General features: G+C 53.7%; 1 protein-coding gene and 1 long non-coding RNA gene across 6 annotated transcripts in view; one reads left to right on the top strand and one right to left on the bottom strand.

The window, feature by feature from the left end:
• LOC146763926 (uncharacterized) overlaps positions 1–22,769 on the bottom strand; it is a 76,407-nt gene that overhangs the window by 41,000 nt on the left and 12,638 nt on the right. Inside the window, exons 1-3 of one of the 5 annotated variants that reach the window (XM_085566781.1) lie at positions 11,914–13,590; positions 7,773–7,931; positions 3,862–3,946 (exon numbers count right to left, since the gene is read on the bottom strand). In XM_085566781.1, the coding sequence (XP_085422907.1) occupies positions 3,862–3,946; positions 7,773–7,913 (226 nt within the window). In that variant the 5' untranslated portion in view covers positions 7,914–7,931; positions 11,914–13,590. Of the gene's footprint in view, positions 1–719; positions 3,625–3,861; positions 3,947–7,772; positions 8,336–11,913; positions 13,591–22,769 lie in introns of those variants that run through there. The other 4 variants (XR_014951351.1, XM_085566782.1, XM_085566779.1 and 1 more) reach the window with 4 other exon arrangements.
• LOC146763927 (uncharacterized) lies at positions 8,588–13,825 on the top strand. Its single transcript, XR_014951357.1, has 2 exons — positions 8,588–11,302; positions 13,589–13,825. It is a non-coding gene; the product is annotated as an uncharacterized LOC146763927 (long non-coding RNA).

Genomic DNA, 22,769 nt, shown 5'->3' with positions numbered 1-22,769 from the left:
GGAGCCTGCTGGAATTTGAGAGACAAAGAGGGGAAAATGGTGCTTCTGGCGCGTTTGGTTTTAATGGGAGCAGCAGTGTAATTTCACCGGGAGCCTGAGAGCTGCAGCTCCAATGGCTGCTGTAATTAAGTGGGAAGGGAGGTGCTGGGAATGACAGGTTTCCATTTGCAGTACAAACACTCTTCCCAAAATTACGGCTGCTCGGCAACAAATGTGCCACCTGCGCGAAGCCGGGGAGGAGCAGCTTCTGCCATCCATGTGTGGATGCACAAGGCAGCTGAGCGGTGGCACGAGGAGCTCTGGAGCTCCTGGGGAGTGCCCTCGGCATGCCAGGGGTCCCGGGCACTGCCCCTTTTGTTTGCCCGGCCCCTCTTCCTGGGATGGAGGGAGAGGCCGCTCGCTGGGGTTGTCTCTGAGAGAAGCAACAATTGCTTACGTTGAGCAGCTGGGAAGTGAATCCCGGAGCGGTGGAGGGATGCACGTAGCTGTTGGGACATCTGTGGCATCTCTGCCCCATCCTCCAGCCCTCTCCTCTCCTCTCCTCCGGCTCCTTTCCCAGCTCCTCATTGCCCTAAAGCCAACCCGGCTCCTCTGGGCTGCGCTGTGATGGCAACTATTCCACGAGTGGAAACTAGGGGGAAGAATTTCACCGGGATAAAGCTGCCGGAAAAAAAGGCGGCTGGCTGGCGCGGGGAGGGAGAGTCGCTTCCCCCTCTTACCTCGTGCTTCTGCAAGTCACAACTTTTGTCAGGCTGCGAATTCCCAAACCCCGCGGGCTCTCCCCCCTCTCTCTTTCCCGAGTCTCGGCTGCTCGGCGTGGGGCCAGGGAAACGGGGAGGGGAATGCCATCCTCGCCTCAGCCCGGGGAGGGCACACGGCGCTTTCCCAGCGGTTCCGACGCTTCCGTGCCCAGGGACACAGCAGGATGTTTGCCTGGATCCTTCCCTTCTCCGGGTTGGACACCCCCGGGAGAGCAGCAGGAGCTCCTGAGTGCCCATTCCCAGTTTGCAGAACCCCCCTTTTGGAAACAGGGAGAGGAAGCAGAATGAACTCCAGGCGGCCCTGGAAGCGTCCCCACGGAGAGGCTGCGAGCGCAGTCCACAGCTGCATGGCAGTGAAATCCCCTGGAAAAGCAGGAGATCTGGAGCTGCCTGCACGGCTCCCTCCTCCTCCTCCTCCCCCTCCCTGTGATGCAGAGCTCCTTCCCTTGGTAGACACTTCTCCCGATCGTTCCAAGCAGAAGGGAGCCATGGTGACTTGGCAGGAGCTGAAGATCCGCCTTTGGAGCATGAATCAGCCCCATCATTCCTGAGGAAAGGAACATTTTGGGAGGATTTATGGCAGAGCAGGCTCCCATCGGATCTGCTGTCACAGAGCCTGCTAAAGGCTCCAGATAAAAGGCTCGCAGTTTACAGCCCTGGAAAATTGGAATGCGTTCCCTGCTGCGAGCACACGGCACGGACTCGCAGGGATGCTGCCCGTGGAGCAGCTCCAGGCCATGGAGTTTCTTTTTCCTTGTTTCACGTTAATATTTCAGCGTGTCCACAGAGTTCTGCCATCCAGAATTCCAGTGTATTCCCAGAGAAAGCTGAGTTCGGGGATATTCCCATCCAGCCGGGCCTCCACAATGAACCTCCTGATCAAAGGCCAGGTGATGAAATCCCATCCCAAAATATTGTTCCATCCAACAGCCCAAGCTATTCCAAATTCAGGAGCTGTACTAAAAACTGCCACGGAATCTGTCCCACACCTGGGAAATGCAACTGCTGGAACTCAGGAGGGCTCCTGAGCTTCTTCCAGAAGGTTCAAGCTCAAAGGAAAATTTCTCAGGTTTGAAATGAGTATCTAAATACATTGTATTTTACTCATTGTACATGAGTATCTAAATACAAAAATAATTAGGAAAAAAAAAGTAGGAAGTTGGGGAGAGAAGATTTAAGAACAAAGAATAAGTTTGTGGAATGAAATTTAGGAAGTTTGCACCAACAAAGTAAGGAGGATCGGAAAAAAAGACATTTGTACAAAAAGAAGAAGTTTCCGCAAAAAAATTAAGAAGTTTGTCACAAAATTAAGAAGTTTGCTGCAAAAGCTTCTCAAGCGAGCCCAGAATCTTTCGCAGGGAGGAGCTGCACAAAAGCAGCTCCCTGAACATGTTTTGCCTTTCCCAAAGCTGTTCCCTAAATGTCACTTTTATCGCCTTCTCTCCCAGCCTTTATGACCATATGTGTTTTTATGATATTCACAACATGCTTGTGCCACACAAGATGCAAATGCAATTTCCTGCTGGAATGGCTCAATATGCACAGCAACAACTGAGGGACACAAATGAAGGAGAGGTGCCTGGGGGGGCTGTCTGCCCCATCCCCTTGGGAATTACCTGGGAAAGGCTGGGCCACACCTTGGCCCTTCCTCAGGGCAGCCTCCTCTTCCTCCTTCTCCTCCTCCTCCTCCTCAGGGTCTGGCCAGGACACCTTGGGCACCTCCAGACCTCCTGGTGCCACCCAAACCAAGAGTCCTTTCCTGGGGAAATTCCTCCTGGTGTCACCCAAACCAAGAGTCCTTTCCTGGGGAAATTCCTCCTGGTGTCACCCAAACCAAGAGTCCTTTCCTGGGGAAATTCCTCCTGGTGTCACCCAAACCAAGAGTCCTTTCCCCAGGGAAATTCCTCCTGGTGTCACCCAAACCAAGAGTCCTTTCCTGGGGAAATTCCTCCTGGTGCCACCCAAATCAAGAGTCCTTTCCTGGGGAAATTCCTCCTGGTGCCACCCAAACCAAGAGTCCTTTCCTGGGGAAATTCCTCCTGGTGTCACCCAAACCAAGAGTCCTTTCCTGGGGAAATTCCTCCTGGTGTCACCCAAACCAAGAGTCCTTTCCTGGGGAAATTCCTCCTGGTGCCACCCAAACCAAGAGTCCTTTCCTGGGGAAATTCCTCCTGGTGTCACCCAAACCAAGAGTCCTTTCCTGGGGAAATTCCTCCTGGTGTCACCCAAACCAAGAGTCCTTTCCCCAGGGAAATTCCTCCTGGTGTCACCCAAACCAAGAGTCCTTTCCTGGGGAAATTCCTCCTGGTGCCACCCAAACCAAGAGTCCTTTCCTGGGGAAATTCCTCCTGGTGCCACCCAAACCAAGAGTCCTTTCCTGGGGAAATTCCTCCTGGTGTCACCCAAACCAAGAGTCCTTTCCTGGGGAAATTCCTCCTGGTGCCACCCAAACCAAGAGTCCTTTCCCGGGGAAATTCCTCCTGGTGCCACCCAAACCAAGAGTCCTTTCCCGGGGAAATTCCTCCTGGTGTCCAGCCTGAGCTCCCATGGCACAGCCTGGGGCTGTTTCCTTGTGTCCTGTCCAAGTTGCACCTCTGTTCACTGCTTGTCCTGTTGCAATTCCAGAGAGCTGGAGAGGGGCTTTGGACCAGGCATGAGGTGTCAAATTCCATCCTGGGATTGATAATCTGGGATAGCAGCTCGGGAAATAGAAAACATCAGAGAGGGGATCTTGAAAACCAGAGCAGAGCATCCAAAAATAGGAAGAGCTAGGGAAATCCCATTTCCTGTGGAATTTTAATCACACTGGGGCTGCTTTTTCCAGCTGGGAGCAAGTGTCACAGTGCCTCCCAAAGTGCAGATCAGCACTTTGGGTTAGTCCTGGCGGCACATGCAGGGAAAAACGGGAAGAAGAAGTGATTGTCCTTAAAATATTCATCCCTCGGCTCCCAGGCTGACACGTGTAGTGGCTGGGAGGGAAATTCCTCGCCTGCTCTTGGCCCGGCTGGAATGACTCATGGAATAATGAAGGGCTATGAATTATTTATGGATTTCTGTGTAGGACATTGCAGACAATTCCCACCTTGCCGTGCCTTCTTACCTCGGTTCCAGCCCCGCCTTTCCCGGGCCGTGCAGCAGATCCCGGGGATCCATCTGTGAAGTCGGGATGAGCTCCTGACCCGGTCCTGCCAACGGGAAGAAGGCAGGATAAATCCCGGGTAAAATCCCTCCCCTTCCTGCCAGAGCCACTCGTGCAAAAAGGGGGGTTCCAGCTGCTCCCCTTTCCCCAGTTTAAAGCAGCTCCAGGTTCATTTATAATCCCTGGGTAGGATTTTCACTGCTGGGATTTGGGATGATCCCAGTGCGGATTCAGCCTGGCCATCAGTGGGATCGGGATGTGTGGCACTAGGGAAAGTTTTCTACCTGGAAATGCTGTGAGTTTATGGATGTCTACCTGGAAATGCTGTGAGTTTATGGATGTCTACCTGGAAATGCTGTGAGTTTATGGATTTCTACCTGGAAATGCTGTGAGTTGATGGATTTCTACCTGGAAGTGTTGTGAGTTTATGGATGTCTACCTGGAAATGCTGTGAGTTTATGGATATCTACCTGTAAATGCTGTGAGTTTATGGATTTCTACCTGGTAGTGTTGTGAGTTTATGGATGTCTACCTGGAAATGCTGTGAGTTTATGGATTTCTACCCGGCAAGGGGAATTCAGTTGAAAATGTAAAACCATCTGACTCAAACACAGAAACTCAATTGAATTGCACTGCAATAATCTGGAATCCCAGAGGGATGAGGCCACACAACGAGCTTTCGGTGGGGCTGTGGGAGGAATTTGGGATCTGCTCCCTCCCCTGGGCTGAGCTGCAGGAGAATCCCCCGCCCTCGGATGTCTCCATAATCCGCAGCGGGATTTTTCCCCGACGTGCAATATCGCCTTGTCCTCATTTAGGAGCTTTTGTGTCTCCTCCTAAGGAAGTGCAGAACAAGAGGATTAAGGGAAGAACTCCCAGAAAATCCCAGCCCGTGGTATTGCTCGCCGCCGGCCGAACAATCCCGATCTAATTGATCACGGCATTAATTCCCCCTGATCTCTGTGTGCTCGGGCAGCCTGCTGGGAGATTCCTAATCAAATTACAACTAATTCCCAGCAATCTGACACTGCCAGCCTCTGCTCTCTGCTTTAGGGATGTGAAGTGCATTCCCCATCCTGCTGCCTGGGGGTGTGGGGCTCAGGGAAATGGGTTTGGAAAAGGGAGCAGAGTGCTGGAACATGGAATCCTGCACTGGGCTCGGGGTTGGGCTGGCTTTGCAGCAACCTCTGCCCCAAGGCCTGCCCTGAGCACTTGCAGCACTGATGGATTTGGGAATTGCAGGGCTGCTCATCCCTTCTGACTGCAGCTAAAAATAGGGATGGAGTTGGCAGCTTTTTTTACCTCCCAGCAAGAGCAAAGGTGGCTCATCTGGGCTGAATCAGGCCCTGCTGGATTTCATCCCGCTCCCGGGCCTTCCTCATCCAGGTGCTCCCCTTTGACCCCGGGCTGTGAAAAGCTCCCAAGGTTTCAGGTTCCCTGTGTTTGGAAAACTCCAATAAAAGGTGCTTTATTGATTCTAATTAAATCTTTTTTTTTTTTTTTTCCGAGGTGGAGCAGATCCCAGTTAACTTTAATTTAGGGCTGACATTTACCTGCTGCTGGAGGAGGGGGAATTCCAAGTGGACAATTCATTGCAATTTGAGGGAAAAACATCTCTGAAATGCCAGAAAAGTGCATATTTAACATTTGCACTAATTAAGTGATTTTAATTTAATAATAAATCCCTCTTGTCTCTATTTCTCCTCATCCCTCACTCCTGGCCTGGCACAGGGATTGAACTGCACTAATTCCTCCTTTTTCCAGTGTAAATAAGCTTTAATTCCTTTTTCCAGCCAGCCAGCACCTTCATAATTTCACTTTTTGTCAAGAAATCCTTCATTTGGAGTTGCCTGCAACAAGTTTTCCCCTCTATGCTGCAAAACAAATCCAGACTACGGCGCACCTGGTCCGGGTGGGAATTCCTCTGCAGCACCATCTGGAACGGTTTTGATGGAAACACAAAGAAAATTGTGCCACAAACCCCACCCCTGGCTGTCCTTGGATGTGGGGCTGGGAGCACCTGGAGAGGGGAAGGATCAGCCTGAGCTGATCCTTAAGGTGCTTCCCAGGGAAGGTTTTCCTGGGGGATCTGGAGCCTCATCCTTCCCGAGTGTCCAGCTGGAATGCCTGCTGGAACAGCGAGCCCTCTGCAACGTGCCTTCATCCATCTCCGTGTCCCCTGCCTTGCTGACTGAGCCCCGAGGGCTCCAGCTGTGTTCCTGTCACAGCCTTGGGGTCACCCCCTTTTGGGCTGTTAATGAAGTTCCTCTGCTAATGAAGCTGCTCCGCTGGGCTGCAGCAAGGGATGAGGTCCCTGCCTGGGATTGGGCCATTAATGAAGGGAAGTATGGAAAGGCACCCAGACTGTCCAACCCCATTCCCTTGGATGCTGCTGCAAGGGGAGTTCAGGGATTTGGGCACCTGGATGAGCAGCAGAGGGAACGAGGGCAGTGCAGTGCTGAGGTCTCACCCTGGCAAACCTCAGCCTAATTCCCTGCTCAGGTTTGTCCTGCAAACATTCCCATCCTTCACTCTCCCAAGTTTGCCCAAGTCCCTGCTTGTGTGGCATTATCCAGGAATTTGGGATTGTATTTCCCCGCTGTGATATAAAATGTTGTCCTTTGCGTCAATGCAACTCTGACAGAAAACGTGTTACTCCCATTTTAAAACGTTGTATCCAGGTTTCCTTTTGGAATCACATCCTGTCCCATGGGATTTATTCATCTACAGCCTCTGGCTGTGTATTTCCAGAGAGGATAAGAAATGTACCAACAGAAATATTTGTGGAACAACTCCTGACTTTTCAATTACGGCAAAGTTTGTTGACAGAGCGAGGTGAAAACACCAAATATTGGGGATGAAACATGCCTGGCTTCAGGTGCAAACGTTCCTTCCCATATTGCCCTGTTGTCCTTAGTAGTTTTTGCAAGCAGAAACCCACAACCAGTAACCCCAGTAAGGGCTGTGGCTGGAACCATCCCAGCACCACCTGAGCTCTCCCAGCCCTGATCCCGCGGGATCTTCCCGAGCGACTTCCCAGGTTTGATTTAGCTCTGCTGGGCTAAGCACTTTATTAATTGGCTCTCTTTTATTTACAGTTCCATGGCCCCGAAGATCTGCTGGGGTGGGTAATTGAATTTGGGGGAGCCCAGTAATTAAAGGAGTCCGAGGAGCAATCAGGGAGCGTCGGTAAATAAGGGAAGGGCTCATCCATCAGCAGCATTAAATGATTGCAGCTCATGTGTGAGCTCCTAACTCTAATTTATGGCTTCCTGAGATTCTCAGCGCTTCCCTCCTCCTGCCCAGGAGAAGTGGTTTTCCAAGACCTCTCGTGTGCTCTGTGCCATCCCAGAGTCCTGGGTTTATCTGGGGGCAGCTCCAGATGGTGGGATGGTACAGGACAGACCCAGGGGAGAGCACCCGGGATTCCCGGCTGAGGGATGCATTCCCAGGCACTGGGAAGGGATTTTTTCCAGGACTGAGGGTTGTGCCAGGAGCGGCTGTCACCCCCCCGGGGGATTCTGGCAGCCCAACCGAGGACATGTGGCACGGAGAGGGTGCCAGGGAGCCTCACCTTTCCCTGGGATGCAACAGCAGGCATTTTGTGTGGGGATCTGCCTGGGAGGGAGGGCAAGGGGCAGCTCTGAAAGGAGTGATTCCCACCCTGGCCAGCAGCAGGGAATTCTGCTGGGACAGCGGGGCTGTCATCCCCTGGGGCTGGAGTGCAACACCATGTTGTTTCTCAGTACGGATGCAGCATTTCAAATGTTAGCATTTTCCATTTTAGCCCACTTTTCCATTTCATTCCAAATCCCTGTAAGAAGGAACTCCTGGGCTGCTGCAGCTGCTGCTGCTGTTTGAAGTTTATTTACCTGTTTTTCCCCAGCGAGCTGAACTTCCTGCCCTGTCCCTTTTGGAGCACGGATCTTTCTGGAACGCACTTGCTGTGCAGAGCAGGGATCAGTTTGGGAGGTTTGCTCTCCCACAATTCCGTGGTTTTGCTGGCACGGCATCAAAAGATGACAAACATCCTGCAAGGAGACAGAGGCTTTATTGTTGCTGTTTGGGGGGGTTGGCACACCCCAGATGGGGCTGGGATTTTGGGATAAATGATTCCAACCTGCATTTAATTGTGGATTGGTAATCCTGCCTGGTTTGGGGAATTCAAAAATCTCCATCTGGAGGGATGCGGAGCTGCTGCCACGTGACAGCGCCCACGTTCCCGAGCCTTTGGAAAATGCCCTTTGGGAAGGACAGAGCCACGGCCAGGGGCACCTTTTCACAGGAGGGAGGGGCAAAATGGGGGGGGGGGAACCCCAACTTGGAGTGCTGCACCCACAGATGCTCCCAGGAGCAGGGAAAGGATTGGAAAATGCTCTTGGCAATAAATATGGAATGTCTTCCCAGCCCCTCGTCCTGCTGGGTTTCTGGGGGATGGTGGAAGTGTGGCCAGCTGTGTGAGCACACACTGGACACCCAGGAGGATTCCTGGGGGTGTTTGATGGGGCTGGGCAGGAATAATCCCAAGAAAAAGCAGTTTACAGTGTTTGTCTCCCCATCCAAAGAAACCCTAAAGCACAGGAGTCATTTGAATGCGTGTTCTTCCAGGCATCCCACATCCAACCTCCCGACAGCCTGCGCTGTGTCGTGCCAGACAGAAACGGGTGCCAAGCTCTGCCCAAAAAAAACCAAAACTGCGCTGCAGGAACACCTTGCTCGTTCCCAGAGACACGGAACAAGAGATGAGGGAGAGAAATGGCCTCGGAATCCCGCAGGGGGAAAAGCTGATTTGGGAAAGGGATGATGGATGGAGGGCCTCTGTGTGCCCGCTGGCCCTGGCACTGCCGTGCCCCAGAGCTGGGCTCTCTGCAGCTCACGTTCCTCTGTGTGCCCGCTGGCCCTGGCACTGCCGTGCCCCAGAGCCAGCGTGTCCAGCCAGTCCTGGTTCTCCCAGGATTCTCTTCCCTGCATCCCCACGTTCTCCTCGGCATTCCCGATTCCCAGCAACTTTCCAGCCTCCTCATTACCAAAGGTTGTATTGAAGATTCCCGTGTCTCCGGCTTAATAACCCCCAAACGAGTCCCGCCGGAATTAGCCGTAATTAAGGACATTGTGAAATATGGCAGGGGCAAAGGGAATTACACCGTATTACTTTATTAATAATATTCCTTAACGACACTGAAAATTGCTATTAGGCCCCGACCATTCCTGCCTGGATCTGGAAATAGTCTTTTGCTATGCTAATCTAGCACAATTTTCTTTTCAATGTAAACAAATTATGCTCTATTAATATGCTGTTCTCCTTGCATAGTTAATTATTGTAACAGTAAGGAATAAAATGCTCCGGCTTTCGCTGTTTCGGATGGAAAAAGGGCTCCATAAATACTTTAATAGGGAGCTAATTATGCACAGAATTCCAGCGCCGAAAATGCGTTTGTAATTGCATTAAAACGGTCTTCTGTTCAAATATTGGGAAGCCAGCTAATCGGAGGTAAGCTGGAATTTCAATATCGTCAATCCATGATTTCCGTTGGCTGCTCGTGCCTTTCTCCATACCCGGTTTTGGGAATGTGGGGAATGCTGAACGGCGCTCCCTGCGAGCAGCTCGGGCTTCACAGGGTTGGGAAAAGGGATGTGAGACAGAAAAGGTGGGATCACCTCGTCACCGAGGTTCAGGCCGTGCCAGCGGAGCTCTAGGATGGATTTTAGCAAAAGCCCACCATGGAAAAGGTCTGTAGCTCTGCGTGGTGGACTTCCCATCCCTGGAACGCTCAGAAACCACGGGGGTGTGCCAGGTGAGGACACGGCTGGTTGATGTTCTTAAAGCTCTTTCCCAGCCTCAACAATTCCACCAGTGTCCCAGGGGAAGATGCCGCAGGACTGTGCCAGGAGAAGGCCGGGCTGGGCACGGCGAGGTGGCAGCGAGGACAATGGGATGGCGGGCACCGAGTGGGAACAGGCAGGCAGCTTTGTGGCACAAAAGCAAAGGAGAGGATTCCAAATGGCTAATCTCCAGCCACCCCCACAAGTTTTGTCTCTCTTTAGCACCTTTCCCTGTTGCTAAGTCTCGCATCCAAAAAACCCGCAGAGGAGACACTCCAAATTATGCAGCAATATTGTGTCGAGCAGCCGAAAAGAGGCTGGGAGCAGGAGCTCCTGGTTATCTTTAGGAAAATGCTGATTGTCTTTAGGGAATGCTGGTTGTCTTTAGGAAGTCCTGAGTGTCTTTAGGAAATCCTGGCCCCGGGGTTTTATCCCTGCAATGCTTCGTGTGCCCCTCAGGTGAAACAGGAACGTCTACAATGGGTTTGTTTGCTGCTACATGAGTGACCCGAGTCAGGTTATTTTTATTTCTAAGCGAGAAAGTTCCTTAAAATACACCTGAAGGCGCATGGCAGGGGCAGAGGAGAGCCTTCCAAGTGAAAATTCCTGACAAATTAGCTCAGGCCAGGAGTTAGCACTTCAATTTTCATAACAAATACTTCAGCAAACCCAATTCCTTAAGCTTGCTCGTAGGAAGCCAAAGAAATCATCTGCTTTGGGGGGGGGAAAAGAAGAGAACAAATGGGAAAAAAAGCCGGAAAAAAAGACATGTCAGATCCCAGCTATCCTGCCAAAATCCCCAACCAGCTTCCTAGCTTTTAAGGGAAGAGCATTTGAAATATCTTTGCCGAGTCGTGTCTGTTTGTCTGACAGATGTCTGCAATGTTCTGGGAGCTGGAGTCATGCTCCGAATGTAAATAAGATTATGGGCCTCGCAATATTCCCATTGCCTGGGATTTACCTCCACAGCAAGGAGCAGCAAACGGAAGGCAGGCCTTTTTCCCAGCAGCTTTTTCCCTCCCTATCCCACAAGCAGGATTAACGGTTTTTTTTTGCCTCGTCAGTTAAATACCCAGGTTTGTCCTTTAATCCAGTGAGTACTCCAAAGGATCCAGCTGTTTTTTCTGGCTCAAACTAGAACTTATTCACTGGGAAGCATCATCTCCTTTCCCCCTGGAATGAATAACCAGCGGAGTAATGGAGTTGAGTGCTGCAATCCCAGCCATGCTCCTGGGACAGGCAGGGGTCCCTGTGTTGGGAAGGGCCATCCCCACTGTCAAGAAGCAGCTCCAGGGCCTGCGGCAGGATGGGTCATTTTGCATTTTCCAGCAAACTTTCATTCCAGAAGTGAATTCACCTCAATTCCTAAAACAAAGCCTCTTCTCAGAGCTGCAATGCAGCGCTTTGCCCTTTCCGTGCCCTTCCCCGAGGGATCCCCGTCCCGAACACCCGAGGCCGGGCATGCCAGGAGTCATCCCGCTGTCGTGCCTGAGCGAGACATCCCCGCTGGAATTTGTCAGGGAATGACAAAGTCATTGATGCCGACTGCGACGCGGAGCCGCGTGCGCCGGGCCGGGCGGTGAGTGGAACAGCGCGGCTTTCACCTGAGACAAAACGAGGTCTAATTAGATTAATCTGCAAACCTTGTCTGATTCATGAACGCCTCGCCCCACTCTCAGATCAGAGCCGTGGGGCTCTGCTTTTAGGGCGAGCAGAATGTCCCCCCCACCCACGCTCCTGAGGAGCTGAGCTGGGCTGGCACGGGTGTCGGACACTCTCCAGCTGTTCGGGAACCGTGTGTCAACATTATTTACCGACCTAACGCCATGATAATTACGGAATGAGCACGGGCAGGATGGCCATACATACTTCATGCCGGCGCCGCGCTGCCTTCGGAGAGGCGGGGGAGAAAAAATTCATTTCCAAATGGGTTCCGGGCCTGCCGGCAGATGGGAGAGCACGGAGGGTTCTGCCGTTTAACCCCCGCGCCGCCGCGGCCCGGCCGGGAGCTGCGGTGGAAGGGTTCCTTTAAAGGCCCGACACCTGCGCTTTTACTGCACGGCAGCGCGGCCAGATGTGGAAGCCGAGCGCTCGGAGCAGCTCGCAATTGGAAAAACGTGCCCGGCAAAGGAAAGGGAGGCTTTTATTTCCACATCAAACCTCGATCTTTAAAGAGTTGCCTCGCGTCACCTTCGGCTCCTGCTGAGCGCCGCCGCTCGCTGCTGCCTCCGCGCCAGTCCCGGCCGTGGGCAAAGCGGCCAATTAATTCCAGAGGCTTCGGCGAGTCCGAGTTCCCTGCGGAAAGGGCCGTGCCAGCCTGGGGAAGGGCTCCCGGCGGGCCAGGCCCGCGGTGCCCTCGCCACAGAGCCAGGGTGGGATGCTGCCATGCTGCCGGGCACCCCGCTCGCCGGGGATACCGCACCCGAATGCCACCGGGATTCTGCCGGCGCTCCGGCGCAGTCCCTCTAAGCACGTCTGGGCTTTGCAGCCTGCTTTTCTCCTAAATTTGGTTTTCCTCCAGCCCTCTCGGGATTATCCCCAGGCTCTGCAGAGTGACCTGACCCCGGTGCCCTCGGGGTTTTTTTTGTTTTTTTTTTTTTTTTTCCCCTCCTTTTTTTCCCTGAAGTGTGAGCTCATTTGAAAATTCCAATTTCTCCAATAATTCGCTGCAGCTGCCGAGATGTTCCCGTGCTTTTGATCACTGTTATTAATGATGTGCTGTAACATATGCAAGCCTTGCAATCCCAGCTACTCTTTCTTACAAAGATCAGTTTGTACTTCCCCCCGCTCCCTTCTCCCCCTTCCCCTCCCTTTTCCCTCCCTCCCTCGGCTCTGATGGAGCTCATATGTTTTAGGAAGTTCATCCCCCAGCTATTAGTCGGAGAATTAGGAAATGTGTGGGCAGCTCCTCTGTGGTACAAAAGACATTGGAGGAAGAAGCTGTTCCCTTTTATTCCCCAAAGAAGGTTTTTGGCTTTATTTCGGGGGTCTGAGTTTGCCGTTAAAAATGTTGTGGCTCGTTCCTAATGTTGTCTTATTGACTTCCATGTTTTGAGAGAGCTTTCCAGCTTTGCGGTTTTTTTTTTTTCATTTCTCAACCACTCCCAGCCCAAACAGGAGATCTCGATGCTGTAAACAAACCCCAGGTAATAATTCCATGGCAATCTGGGTATTTCTGGCCCGTTTCTAACACCAGCAGCACCATCAGAAGGCGAGAGCCATCCTCTGCCACTGCTCTCAATCCAAGCTACTGAGAGCCAGCTGAAATTGGACAATTTAAGTCGGATTTCTTGTACCTCCTGTCCCTCCTAAAAGCCCCCAGCTGAGGAATTCTTTGCCCATGCTGACGACCAAGGACGCGGGATGCCCTGAGGACACCGCAGGGACAGCTCCGGGTGTCCCTGCGCCATCCACCGCGACCCTCGGCGTCACCCCGGGCACCCCGAGGTGCCCCCTGTGCCCGAGGAATTCCGTGCTCGGGAATGAGGAGCCACCCGAGGGAACACAGCCAGCGTGGAGCGGTGACATCCTATGGCACAAACCCACCACCACCAACCAGGACAGGGCTCACCTCTCCCCGTCCCCTCAATGTTATTTTTACCCAGCCAAATGAATTCTTGGGGCGTTTCAGCCCCAAGCTCAGGGGGAGCAGGAGCTGCTGGAGGCGGGGGTTGTCCCCCCCCTGAAGCTGCCGAATGGCTTTTTGATTCCTAAAGCTGCCTGCGGAATGTCGTATTCCCTAAAATTTCTCCCTCATCTCCGCTCTCAGCCGCGAATCGGAAGGACCACGAAAAAAAAAGAACCCAGGCTGCGCTTCTTCCCCCCTTTCTCCTCCTCCTCGTCTTGTATTTTTTTTTTTTTCCAGCAGGACGAAACAGGTGCTGAAATGTGAAACCCTACTGAGGGATTTCCTCGGCAGGCAGCGCGGTGGGAGCACGGAGAGCCGGAGCGGGATGTTGCTCCCAGGGTTGCCGGAGCGCCGGGAGAGCTGAGCTGTCGCTTTAAGAAAAAAGAAATTCGGCTCTGAACTACCCAAAACCCTGCCATTTCCAGCCTGGGCTTGATTAATGATTTTTCTATCTAATAAAAGGTTCACAAACCATCTGTTTTTCTCCCTAATGCCTTGCCCAAAGGTTTTTCGTTCCTATTTCAGGCTTGGGGCCAACTGACATTCCCCTCTTTTTTTTTTTCCCAGCCTTGTAAACAAACCCTTCTCTCTTTTTAATCTTCCAGGGCTGTTTCCTACCCATCGTTATGCATATTCATTGCGAGTAAACATTTTTAGTGTCTACACTTAATCTCTTCCACTGGCAATTACTGTTCTATGCTGTTTTGTAATGCAGAAGGGCCAACGCTTTCCCTTCTAATAACAGCTGGGTCGCAGATGGGGCCTGCAGTCATTGTAGAAAATAAAAATTTACAAGATGCCAGTGGAATTTATTTCAGTTTTATGGAGTCACAGGAGGAACCTTTCTGTTATCCGCCTTCGGTGCAATCTGCAGGCGCGAGGCAAGCTTTTGACATTTAATCAAAGGGGGGTTCAGGTAGGGGCTGGAACGGGTGAGGGAAGAAAGCAGGTGGATCCTATTAGGCAGTGCCATGGTTAATTTATTTGGGAGTGATTGGCTGAGATGTGTGCAGCCGAGCTTTGACATCCCGTGTATATCTTGGTTAGCATGCCCCGCTCCCGAGCCCGCGCCGCTGGCACCGCGCTGCCAGCGCCTGGGGCCGCCGTGGCACCCTGCTCGGGATGGCACCCTGCTCGGGATGGGTGTCACCCTGCTCGGGATGGCACCCTGCTCGGGATGGCACCCTGCTCTGGGTGTCACCCTGCTCGGGATGGCACCCTGCTCTGGGTGTCACCCTGCTCGAGATGGCACCCTGCTCTGGGTGTCACCCTGCTCGGGATGGCACCCTGCTCTGGGTGTCACCCTGCTCTGGGTGTCACCCTGCTCGGGATGGCACCCTCCTTGGGTTCACCCTCCTCTGGGTGTCACCCTGCTCGGGATGGCACCCTGCTCGGGATGGCACCCTCCCTGGGTTCACCCTCCTTGGGTTCACCCTCCTTTGGGTGTCACCCTGCTCGGGATGGCACCCTGCTCTGGGTGGCACCCTCCTTGGGTTCAACCTCCTCTGGGTGTCACCCTGCTCGGGATGGCACCCTCCTTGGGTTCACCCTCCTCTGGGTGTCACCCTGGTCTGGGTGTCACCCTGCTCGGGATGGCACCCTCCCTGGGTTCACCCTCCTCTGGGTGTCACCCTGCTCGGGATGGCACCCTCCCTGGGTTCACCCTCCTCTGGGTGTCACCCTGCTCGGGATGGCACCCTCCCTGGGTTCACCCTCCTCTGGGTGTCACCCTCCTTGGGTTCACCCTCCTCTGGGTGTCACCCTGCTCAGGATGGCACCCTCCTCTGGGTGTCACCCTGCTCTGGGTGTCACCCTGCTCTGGGTGTCACCCTGCTCGGGATGTTTCTGTTTAGGGGGCCCTGTGTGGGGATTTTTTCCAGCTTTTTGAAGCAGCTGAATGGGAAGGACATAATGCCAAATCTCTCTTTTCCCCTTCCTCCCTGGTTTCCAGCATCCAGCAGCACAAAAGTATTGACCCGCTCAAGTTAATTCAATTTTAGGTGCTGTGGGTTTTATTATTCAAGCTTTTCCCTCATTTATAGCCTCAGGGTTTTCAAAACTCTCAGTTAAGGGCAACAGAGCTTTTCTAAAGGATTCTTCATTTCTCCTTCCCAGAAATCCTGATTCAGGTGTTGGAAGGAGATGATCTTTACGGCCCCTTCCAACCCAAATCATGCTGTGGTTCTGTGTGGAAAGAAAACACGGCTTACATGGGGAGAAAATCCTTCAGCTCTTGCAAGGAGTTTGTTCTTCCCTGGCAAACATTTCCCAGAGGTTGGATTTGGGAAGGGGGAGAAGCTATTAATGTGTGTGGCTTAGCTCAAACTTTCCCTCCTCCCTTCCTTTCTTTCAAAAGATGATATTGCTATTTGTTATATGCAAACTCTGTTGAGAATATTGAATTTGGTACATTAAATACCAGAGATGAAGGTCTTAGTGGCTTTTAATGAAGAGGATAAATTCTCCCAACTACATTTCCCTGTGTATCATCCCCAGTCCCCTTTTCCCAAGCCTTTCCCTTCATTTACAAACTTCCAAAGCTGCCAATAAATTTGTTAATCTCGGTGAAATGCTGTTCCTACTGCAAATATTAGGAAAGATCAACTAATCCCAGTCCCGGGCTGGGAGAGGGCCCGGTGGGAGACTCAGGGTGTGCAGCGTGCAGATCCAAACTGGATCTCTGGGATCCCAGTGGGGAGAAACTTCCCGTGGCTATTTGGGAAATGTTAATCCCATGGAAAGGCTCCCAAGGCAGCCGAGCCCAGCAGGCAGAAGGAAAATGAAGCAGGGATGGCAGCGAGGAGCTGGAGAGCCTGTCCATGTGGCTCAGCTGGGAATACCCAGGATTGGTGGGGTTGGAACAGCTCTGGCAGCTCCATCCCTTGGGCTCTGAGCACCCAAAGCTCCCATCCAGCCCTGACCCCTAAAAACCCACAGATCCCAATCCCATCCCCACAGATCCCAGCCCCATGCCAGAAATCCCAATCCCATCCCACAGATCCCAGCCCCATCCCAGACATCCCAATCCCATGCCAGAAATCCCAATCCCATCCCACAGATCCCAGCCAGCACTCCTGATTCCCAATCCCAGTGTAACTTCACATGGCAAAGTCATTGGCGGGGGCATTTTTTGGGAAGGAAATGGTGAAGGATCAACAGAAAGCTCGAACACAAAGATTTCTGAGGCACTGGCCCAGGTTTCCCAGAGAAGCTGTTCAAAGCCAGGCTAAAAAAGGATGAAAAAGAGTGGAAAATCAGGTGGACCCTGGAATTTCCTCGAAATAGTCAAGATGAAACCAGGAAATGAGCAGCTCTGCTCCCCATAATGAAGCTCTCCATGAAATGATGGTCATTGTCCATGTGTTGCACGAGGGCCTGGACACGAACCGATATGGAGCTGGGAATGAGGGTGGGCTGGGGGACCTCTCCAAGTCCTTTCAGGCTGTTTTTTGGGCAGAAACTTTGGGAATGCGATTGCAGAGCATCAGGGGAGGTGGCCGGACACATCCTTTCCCTCTAGCTATTTCCCTTCTGCGTTTGCCCATGCCAAAATCCATGCCCAAAAAGCTGCAGGGCAACCAGGAAAGGCAGCGAGCAAGTAGCTGCTGGCAGGTTTGCCCGTTCTGACCCATTCCAGTGGTCACTGTGCCCTCCCAGCCCGCTCAAAGCAGGTGCCCGCGCTCCGTAACGCTGCCGCTGCGCAGTGCCCGCTGCACTCATGCCACCGGCAGCCTTGGCAAAGCAGCAGGGCACTCCGAGGGGGAAGGGCCTGGCCCCCGGCCCCCTTTGCGCTGCTTCCCTCTCCTTGCCCTCGCTGTGTGCCCTGGCAGAGGGACGGGAGCGGGGCAGCAGCTGGCACGGCCCGCTCCTCTGATTCCTCTGATTGCGGCTTCGGCAGCTGCGGAGCCCCGGTGCCAAGTTCTCCTGGCAGTGCCCCGTGGGTGTCGCTGCCGTCTCCTCCGGCAGGGAAAGCTGCTCGGTGTCACCGGGTGGCAGGGAGAGGGCGGGAGGGAAAACTCCTGTCAAGTTTTAGGGAAGTGGGCTCTGAGTCAGGGCTCACCCAAACTGGCAGCAGCACACAGCAGCTGGGGTGGCTCCAGTGCCCCGGCTGGGCCAGGGTTTGCAGCAAGTCGGGCTACTGGAGGTGTCCCTGGAGGAGCAGGATGGCATTTAGGGTCACTTAAACCCAAATCAGTCAGGGATTCTGCACTTCCATCCAGCCGTTCCGTTGTGTTTGGAGCCTACATTCCCAACGGTCACTTGGGAAGCGAATCCCAGTGCCTCGGGAGGCTTTTAGGAATTCCCAAGGATTTGGTTTAATCAGTGATCTGCTGTAATTTAATATATTTGCAGTGCTCTCTTCTTTAATATTTAATGAGTGATGATTAGGTTTGTGTATCAGAGCTGAAATCTGCAAGTTAGGTGGCAATTAATGTTTGAAGTGCTCCGTAACTCCAGATATAATGATCCTATTTGCCAAGTAATTATGGAATGTATGTGCCTAATAAACAGTAACACTCGCTCCCGTGCTCACCTGAGGGGCTGCCCATGGGAAAACACAGGTACAGAAGCACAGGTAGAGGAGAAGGAGGCCGGGCCTTCCTCCCAGCCACTGCATCCTCCTCCCCTGGGCCTCAGCTCTGCCAGCAGGGCGTTGGGCTGGGGCAGCGCAGCGTTTGAACCCTCAGGAAAGGAGGATTTCACTGGATTTAAGGCAGAGGGTGGAAGGGCTCCCGGGGAAGCTGTGGCTGCCCCTGGATCCCAGGCCAGGCTGGCCAGGGTTCGGAGCCTGGATGGCACCGGATGAGCTTTGGGGTGCCCCTCCGAGCCATGCATGGGTGCTGCCATGCATGCACAGTGTCCCAAGGAGGGTCCCTACGATGGCCAGCAGTAAGAGACCTCTGGCTTCCCTCCCAGCTCTCCTGCCCTCAGCAGAGGCAGTTTCTTGGCAGGAAGGGGATGATGTAACCCAGCAGGGTCTGCGCTCCCTCTTTTCCATTACCCCGACTTCCTCCCTGCTAATTCCAGCCTGGCCTCGCTGCTTAATTAGCAAAAAGAACCATTACATAACACAAGCAGCCAGGCCAAAGAAAACAGCCCCACAAGGGCCGGGTGCCACCCAGCCCAGGAAAATCGGGAGTCGAATTCCACTCCCGGAATTCTTTACAATATTCCTCCTTGCCAAAGCCAGGCAAATATTCCACTTGCTCCAGCTCTGCTCGCAGAGCTCGGACTGCTCTGCAAACGCCAGTTCACAGTGGCTCTTTCAACAAGCACAGAGCTGCACATTTCACATCAATAAATATTCCAGGGGGATTTTATTCTTCCAAAATACCCCAAAAATGAGGCTGAACAAGGCATTTCCTCCCAGGCCGTGGAGTTTAGGAGCAGTTGAGCTCCTGCTAAACACAACCAAGTTAATTTGTTATTGCTTTAATTTAATTCCCACCTGTTATTGAGATGGGGAAATGAACAATGAAATATTTTATTTCTGTTTGCTGGGATTTATCCTTTGGAATATGATTACAAAACACTGTGCACTGTTCCCTGTGAGTGCCTGGTGTCTCCAGCCACGCCACTCTGTATGTATCCTGAGTTTCAGTAGGGAGCAGAGCTTCCATCCCAATGGATCATCCCATCTTTAAGAACTTCAGTTAAAGACTGAAAGGCAGGACATGGATTTCAGAACTGGCACCACGTCCTGGTTTTCTTCTCTGGAAAAGCAGGAACAACGTTTGCCTGCACCACAGGAAGCTCCTGAGGGCTGACTCTGACTATCCACCAAGGAAACCACTGGATTAGTTTATTTTGGAGAGGCAGAGCTCTTACAGCATTTATTTGGTCAGAGTTGCAGCTTCCAGCCTCCTCTGGGTGTAAAAACAGGGCTAGATCTGTGGGCTGGCCAGCCCCAGCAGAAATTCCACCTGTCCCAGGCCCGACCACTCCTTTGGCTCCAGGAAGGCCAAAGTGCTGCTGCCTTTGCAGTTGGCACAGGAGTGTTTTCCCTGCATCTCCATCCTCCGGGTAGGTATTCATCCCAAAATAAAACTCCTGGATGCAGCTCCAGGCAGGAACTGCCAGCATGAATCATGCCGGGCAAACGTCATCCCAGCCATGGGAACAAGGCTATGTGGGAATTCAGGATACAGCAAACAACTGCAGCACAGAGCTCGGCTGGCTGCAGGGAAGCTGCCCTGGCCTTTGGTGAGGGTGGCAGTGCCGGTGCCACCCTGCCTGCACCCGTCTCCGGGTGGGATTGCCAACTGCGGGCAGAGGGCAGCTGGGCTGGCAGGGACCTTAAGGAACTTCTCGCTCCATCCCTGCCATCAGAGGAGCACCTTTCCACCATCCCAGCCTGGCCTTGAACAGTTCCAGGAGTGGGGCAGCCACAGTTCCTCTGGCAGCCGCAGCTCCTCAGGGCAACAGGAGAGATGCAGGAATGGCTTCCCCCTCCGTGGCTCTGTGGGAACATGTGGCACAGCAGCATCTTGGAAGGCTTTATTTGGGGAAGAGCTGTTTCGCTCTGGAAAGTTGATCCAACCTCCACAGACACCCTTGGGAGCAAATAGAGACAAAGCAGGAGACACTTGACAGAGGAGCAGCTTGTGGCTTATGGAATCAGCCAAGCCAGCAGCACGGAGCCAGCTCCAAACACAGGGAATGTGCTCCAGTGGATCCGTGTCCAACGCGCGCCGCAAATCCCCCCAGGGCGAGGGTCACAACTCCAGGTGCTCCACAGCCACCGAGGCAGGAGCTGCCACCTCCCCCTGACCAAACCCTTTTGAGCACCTCAGGAAAGCAGCACAGAAAACCACAGCAGATCCCGAGGCAGGTTCAGCTCCAGCCTGCAACATCTGAGAGCAGCCCCAGCTCTCCCCTTCCCCCTTCCCGAGTTTTTCACCTACTTGGCTGTGTCCCAGAAAGAGCCTGCACACAAGTGAGAGACCCTGGAGCTCGAAGCCTCTCTAAAGCTGGCAGCGGCGCTAAGATTAGAGAGCGAGAAGTGTGAGGGAGCTGAAAGCCTGTGAATCCTGCTAAGGATAGAAAGGCACGAGTAGGAGGCAGCCAGAGCCCATCCCAAGCAATTCCGAAGTTGAGCGTTGAAGTTGGATGGGATTTAGGGATAGGCAAGGTAGTGCCTGGCAGGCAGGGACGTGCTGCTTCCCAAAATAGAGCCCGGAGCTCACCCTGCCGCAGGCCGTGCTCACCTCCCGGGAAGTGCCAGGGCAGCAGAGGTGCCTCCTTGGGAAGTGCCAGGGCAGCAGAGGTGCTTCCTGGGAAGTGCCAGGGCAGCAGAGGTGCCTCCTTGGGAAGTGCCAGGGCAGCAGAGGTGCCTCCTCGGGAAGTGCCAGGGCAGCAGAGGTGCCTCCTTGGGAAGTGCCAGGGCAGCAGAGGTGCCTCCTCGGGAAGTGCCAGGGCAGCAGAGATGCTTCCTGGGAAGTGCCAGGGCAGCAGAGGTGCCTCCTGGGAAGTGCCAGGGCAGCAGAGATGCCTCCTCGGGAAGTGCCAGGGCAGCAGAGATGCTTCCCGGAAGTGCCAGGGCAGCAGAGATGCTTCCTGGGAAGTGCCAGGGCAGCAGAGGTGCCTCCTGGGAAGTGCCAGGGCAGCAGAGGTGCTTCCCGGAAGTGCCAGGGCAGCAGAGGTGCCTCCCGGGAAGTGCCAGGGCAGCAGAGATGCCTCCTCGGGAAGTGCCAGGGCAGCAGAGGTGCCTCCTGGGAAGTGCCAGGGCAGCAGAGGTGCCTCCTGGGAAGTGCCAGGGCAGCAGAGGTGCTTCCCGGGAAGTGCCAGGGCAGCAGAGATGCCTCCTGGGAAGTGCCAGGGCAGCAGAGGTGCCTCCTCGGGAAGTGCCAGGGCAGCAGAGGTGCTTCCCGGGAAGTGCCAGGGCAGCAGAGGTGCCTCCTCGGGAAGTGCCAGGGCAGCAGAGGTGCCTCCTGGGAAGTGCCAGGGCAGCAGAGGTGCCTCCCGGGAAGTGCCAGGGCAGCAGAGGTGCCTCCCGGGAAGTGCCAGGGCAGCAGAGGTGCTTCCCGGGAAGTGCCAGGGCAGCAGAGATGCCTCCCGGGAAGTGCCAGGGCAGCAGAGGTGCCTCCTGGGAAGTGCCAGGGCAGCAGAGGTGCCTCCTTGGGAAGTGCCAGGGCAGCAGAGGTGCCTCCTGGGAAGTGCCAGGGCAGCAGAGGTGCCTGCCTGCCATGCTCCCATGCTCCTGTCTCCATGTCCTGGGCCAGGACTGTGGGCATGCTGCTGGCCTCTCGCTGCCTGGCACCCCAAATCCAGCTGAAATACGGCGCTGCCAGTCCTCCAAGCTGCTTCCATGGCCACCATGCCTTTGGAGAATCACGGGACCCCAGAACGCTTTGGGTGGGAAGGGACCTTAAGGAGCCTTTCATTCCACGGGCAGCGACACCTTCCAGGATCCCAGGCTGCCCCGAGCCCCGCCCAGCCTGGCCCAGAACATTCCAGGGATGGAGAGGGATGGGATACATTTGTACCTGTATCCCCAGGAAATGTCAGATATCCCAAATCCCACAGATCCCACAAACCCATAAAGAGCTACTGTAACAACCCCAAATTACTGCATCAGGCAGGAACAAAGAAAATTATAAGATCTAAATTGTGGAAAAAAAATCTAATTTCCAGTTGTACCAGAGCACCTTGGACCTGGAAGTATTTTGAATATAAATTCCCAAGCTTGGAATAAGGTTAGATAAACCATTCCAATGGAAGCCCCTGTGTAGTTAATGGAAAACAAAACAAGGGAAGCCCCTAGGAACAGTTGGATGTCAGGTTTTTGGAATATCTGAGGGCACAAGACTCGGGAAGGGCTGACAGGGAATCTGAGCTCCGCTCCCACCGAACTCAGCCAGGGTTTTACTTCACTGGAGCAGAGTTAGGTTAATGCTGAATGTTTGGAAAACACCATTCCCACTTGCCAGGCTGACTCCTCAGAGATCTCCCCATCATTAGTTTAATTCAGCCATCAGTGCTTGCAACGGCAGCCCAGGGATTCGGCTGCTCCACGGAGTCAATTGCTGCCTTTGGAAATGGGCTCTGCTTCGTTCTCTGCCATGTAAAGCTTGTTCTGTGAACCTTGCTCTGACTCACGGAAACCCCACTTGGCAGTCCTGCAGGAAGGATGGCATTTGGGATGGCAAAAATCCCAAATCCACTGTCCCAGGCTGCTCCAAGCGCTGTCCAGCCCGGCCTGGGGCACTGCCAGGGATCCAGGGGGCAGCCAGAGCTGCTCTGGGCACCCTGTGCCAGGGCCAGCTTGGATGGGCCTGGAGCAACCTGCTCTGGTGGGGAGTTCCTGCTTGGAACGAGATGGCCTTTAAGGCCCCTCCATCCCACAGCATTTGGGATTCTCTGCAGGAAGCTCCCACAGGGGCAGCCAAGAGCCTGCCTTTCCCATTTCCCATTCCCT

The sequence above is a fragment of the Lonchura striata genome, chromosome Z (assembly GCF_050655825.1).
Source record: "Lonchura striata isolate lonStrDom1 chromosome Z, ASM5065582v1, whole genome shotgun sequence".
In the NCBI taxonomy this organism is placed as follows: Eukaryota; Metazoa; Chordata; class Aves; order Passeriformes; family Estrildidae; genus Lonchura; species Lonchura striata.
Note: the sequence above shows the minus strand (reverse complement) of the source record. Positions and strands in the feature narration are given on the sequence as shown.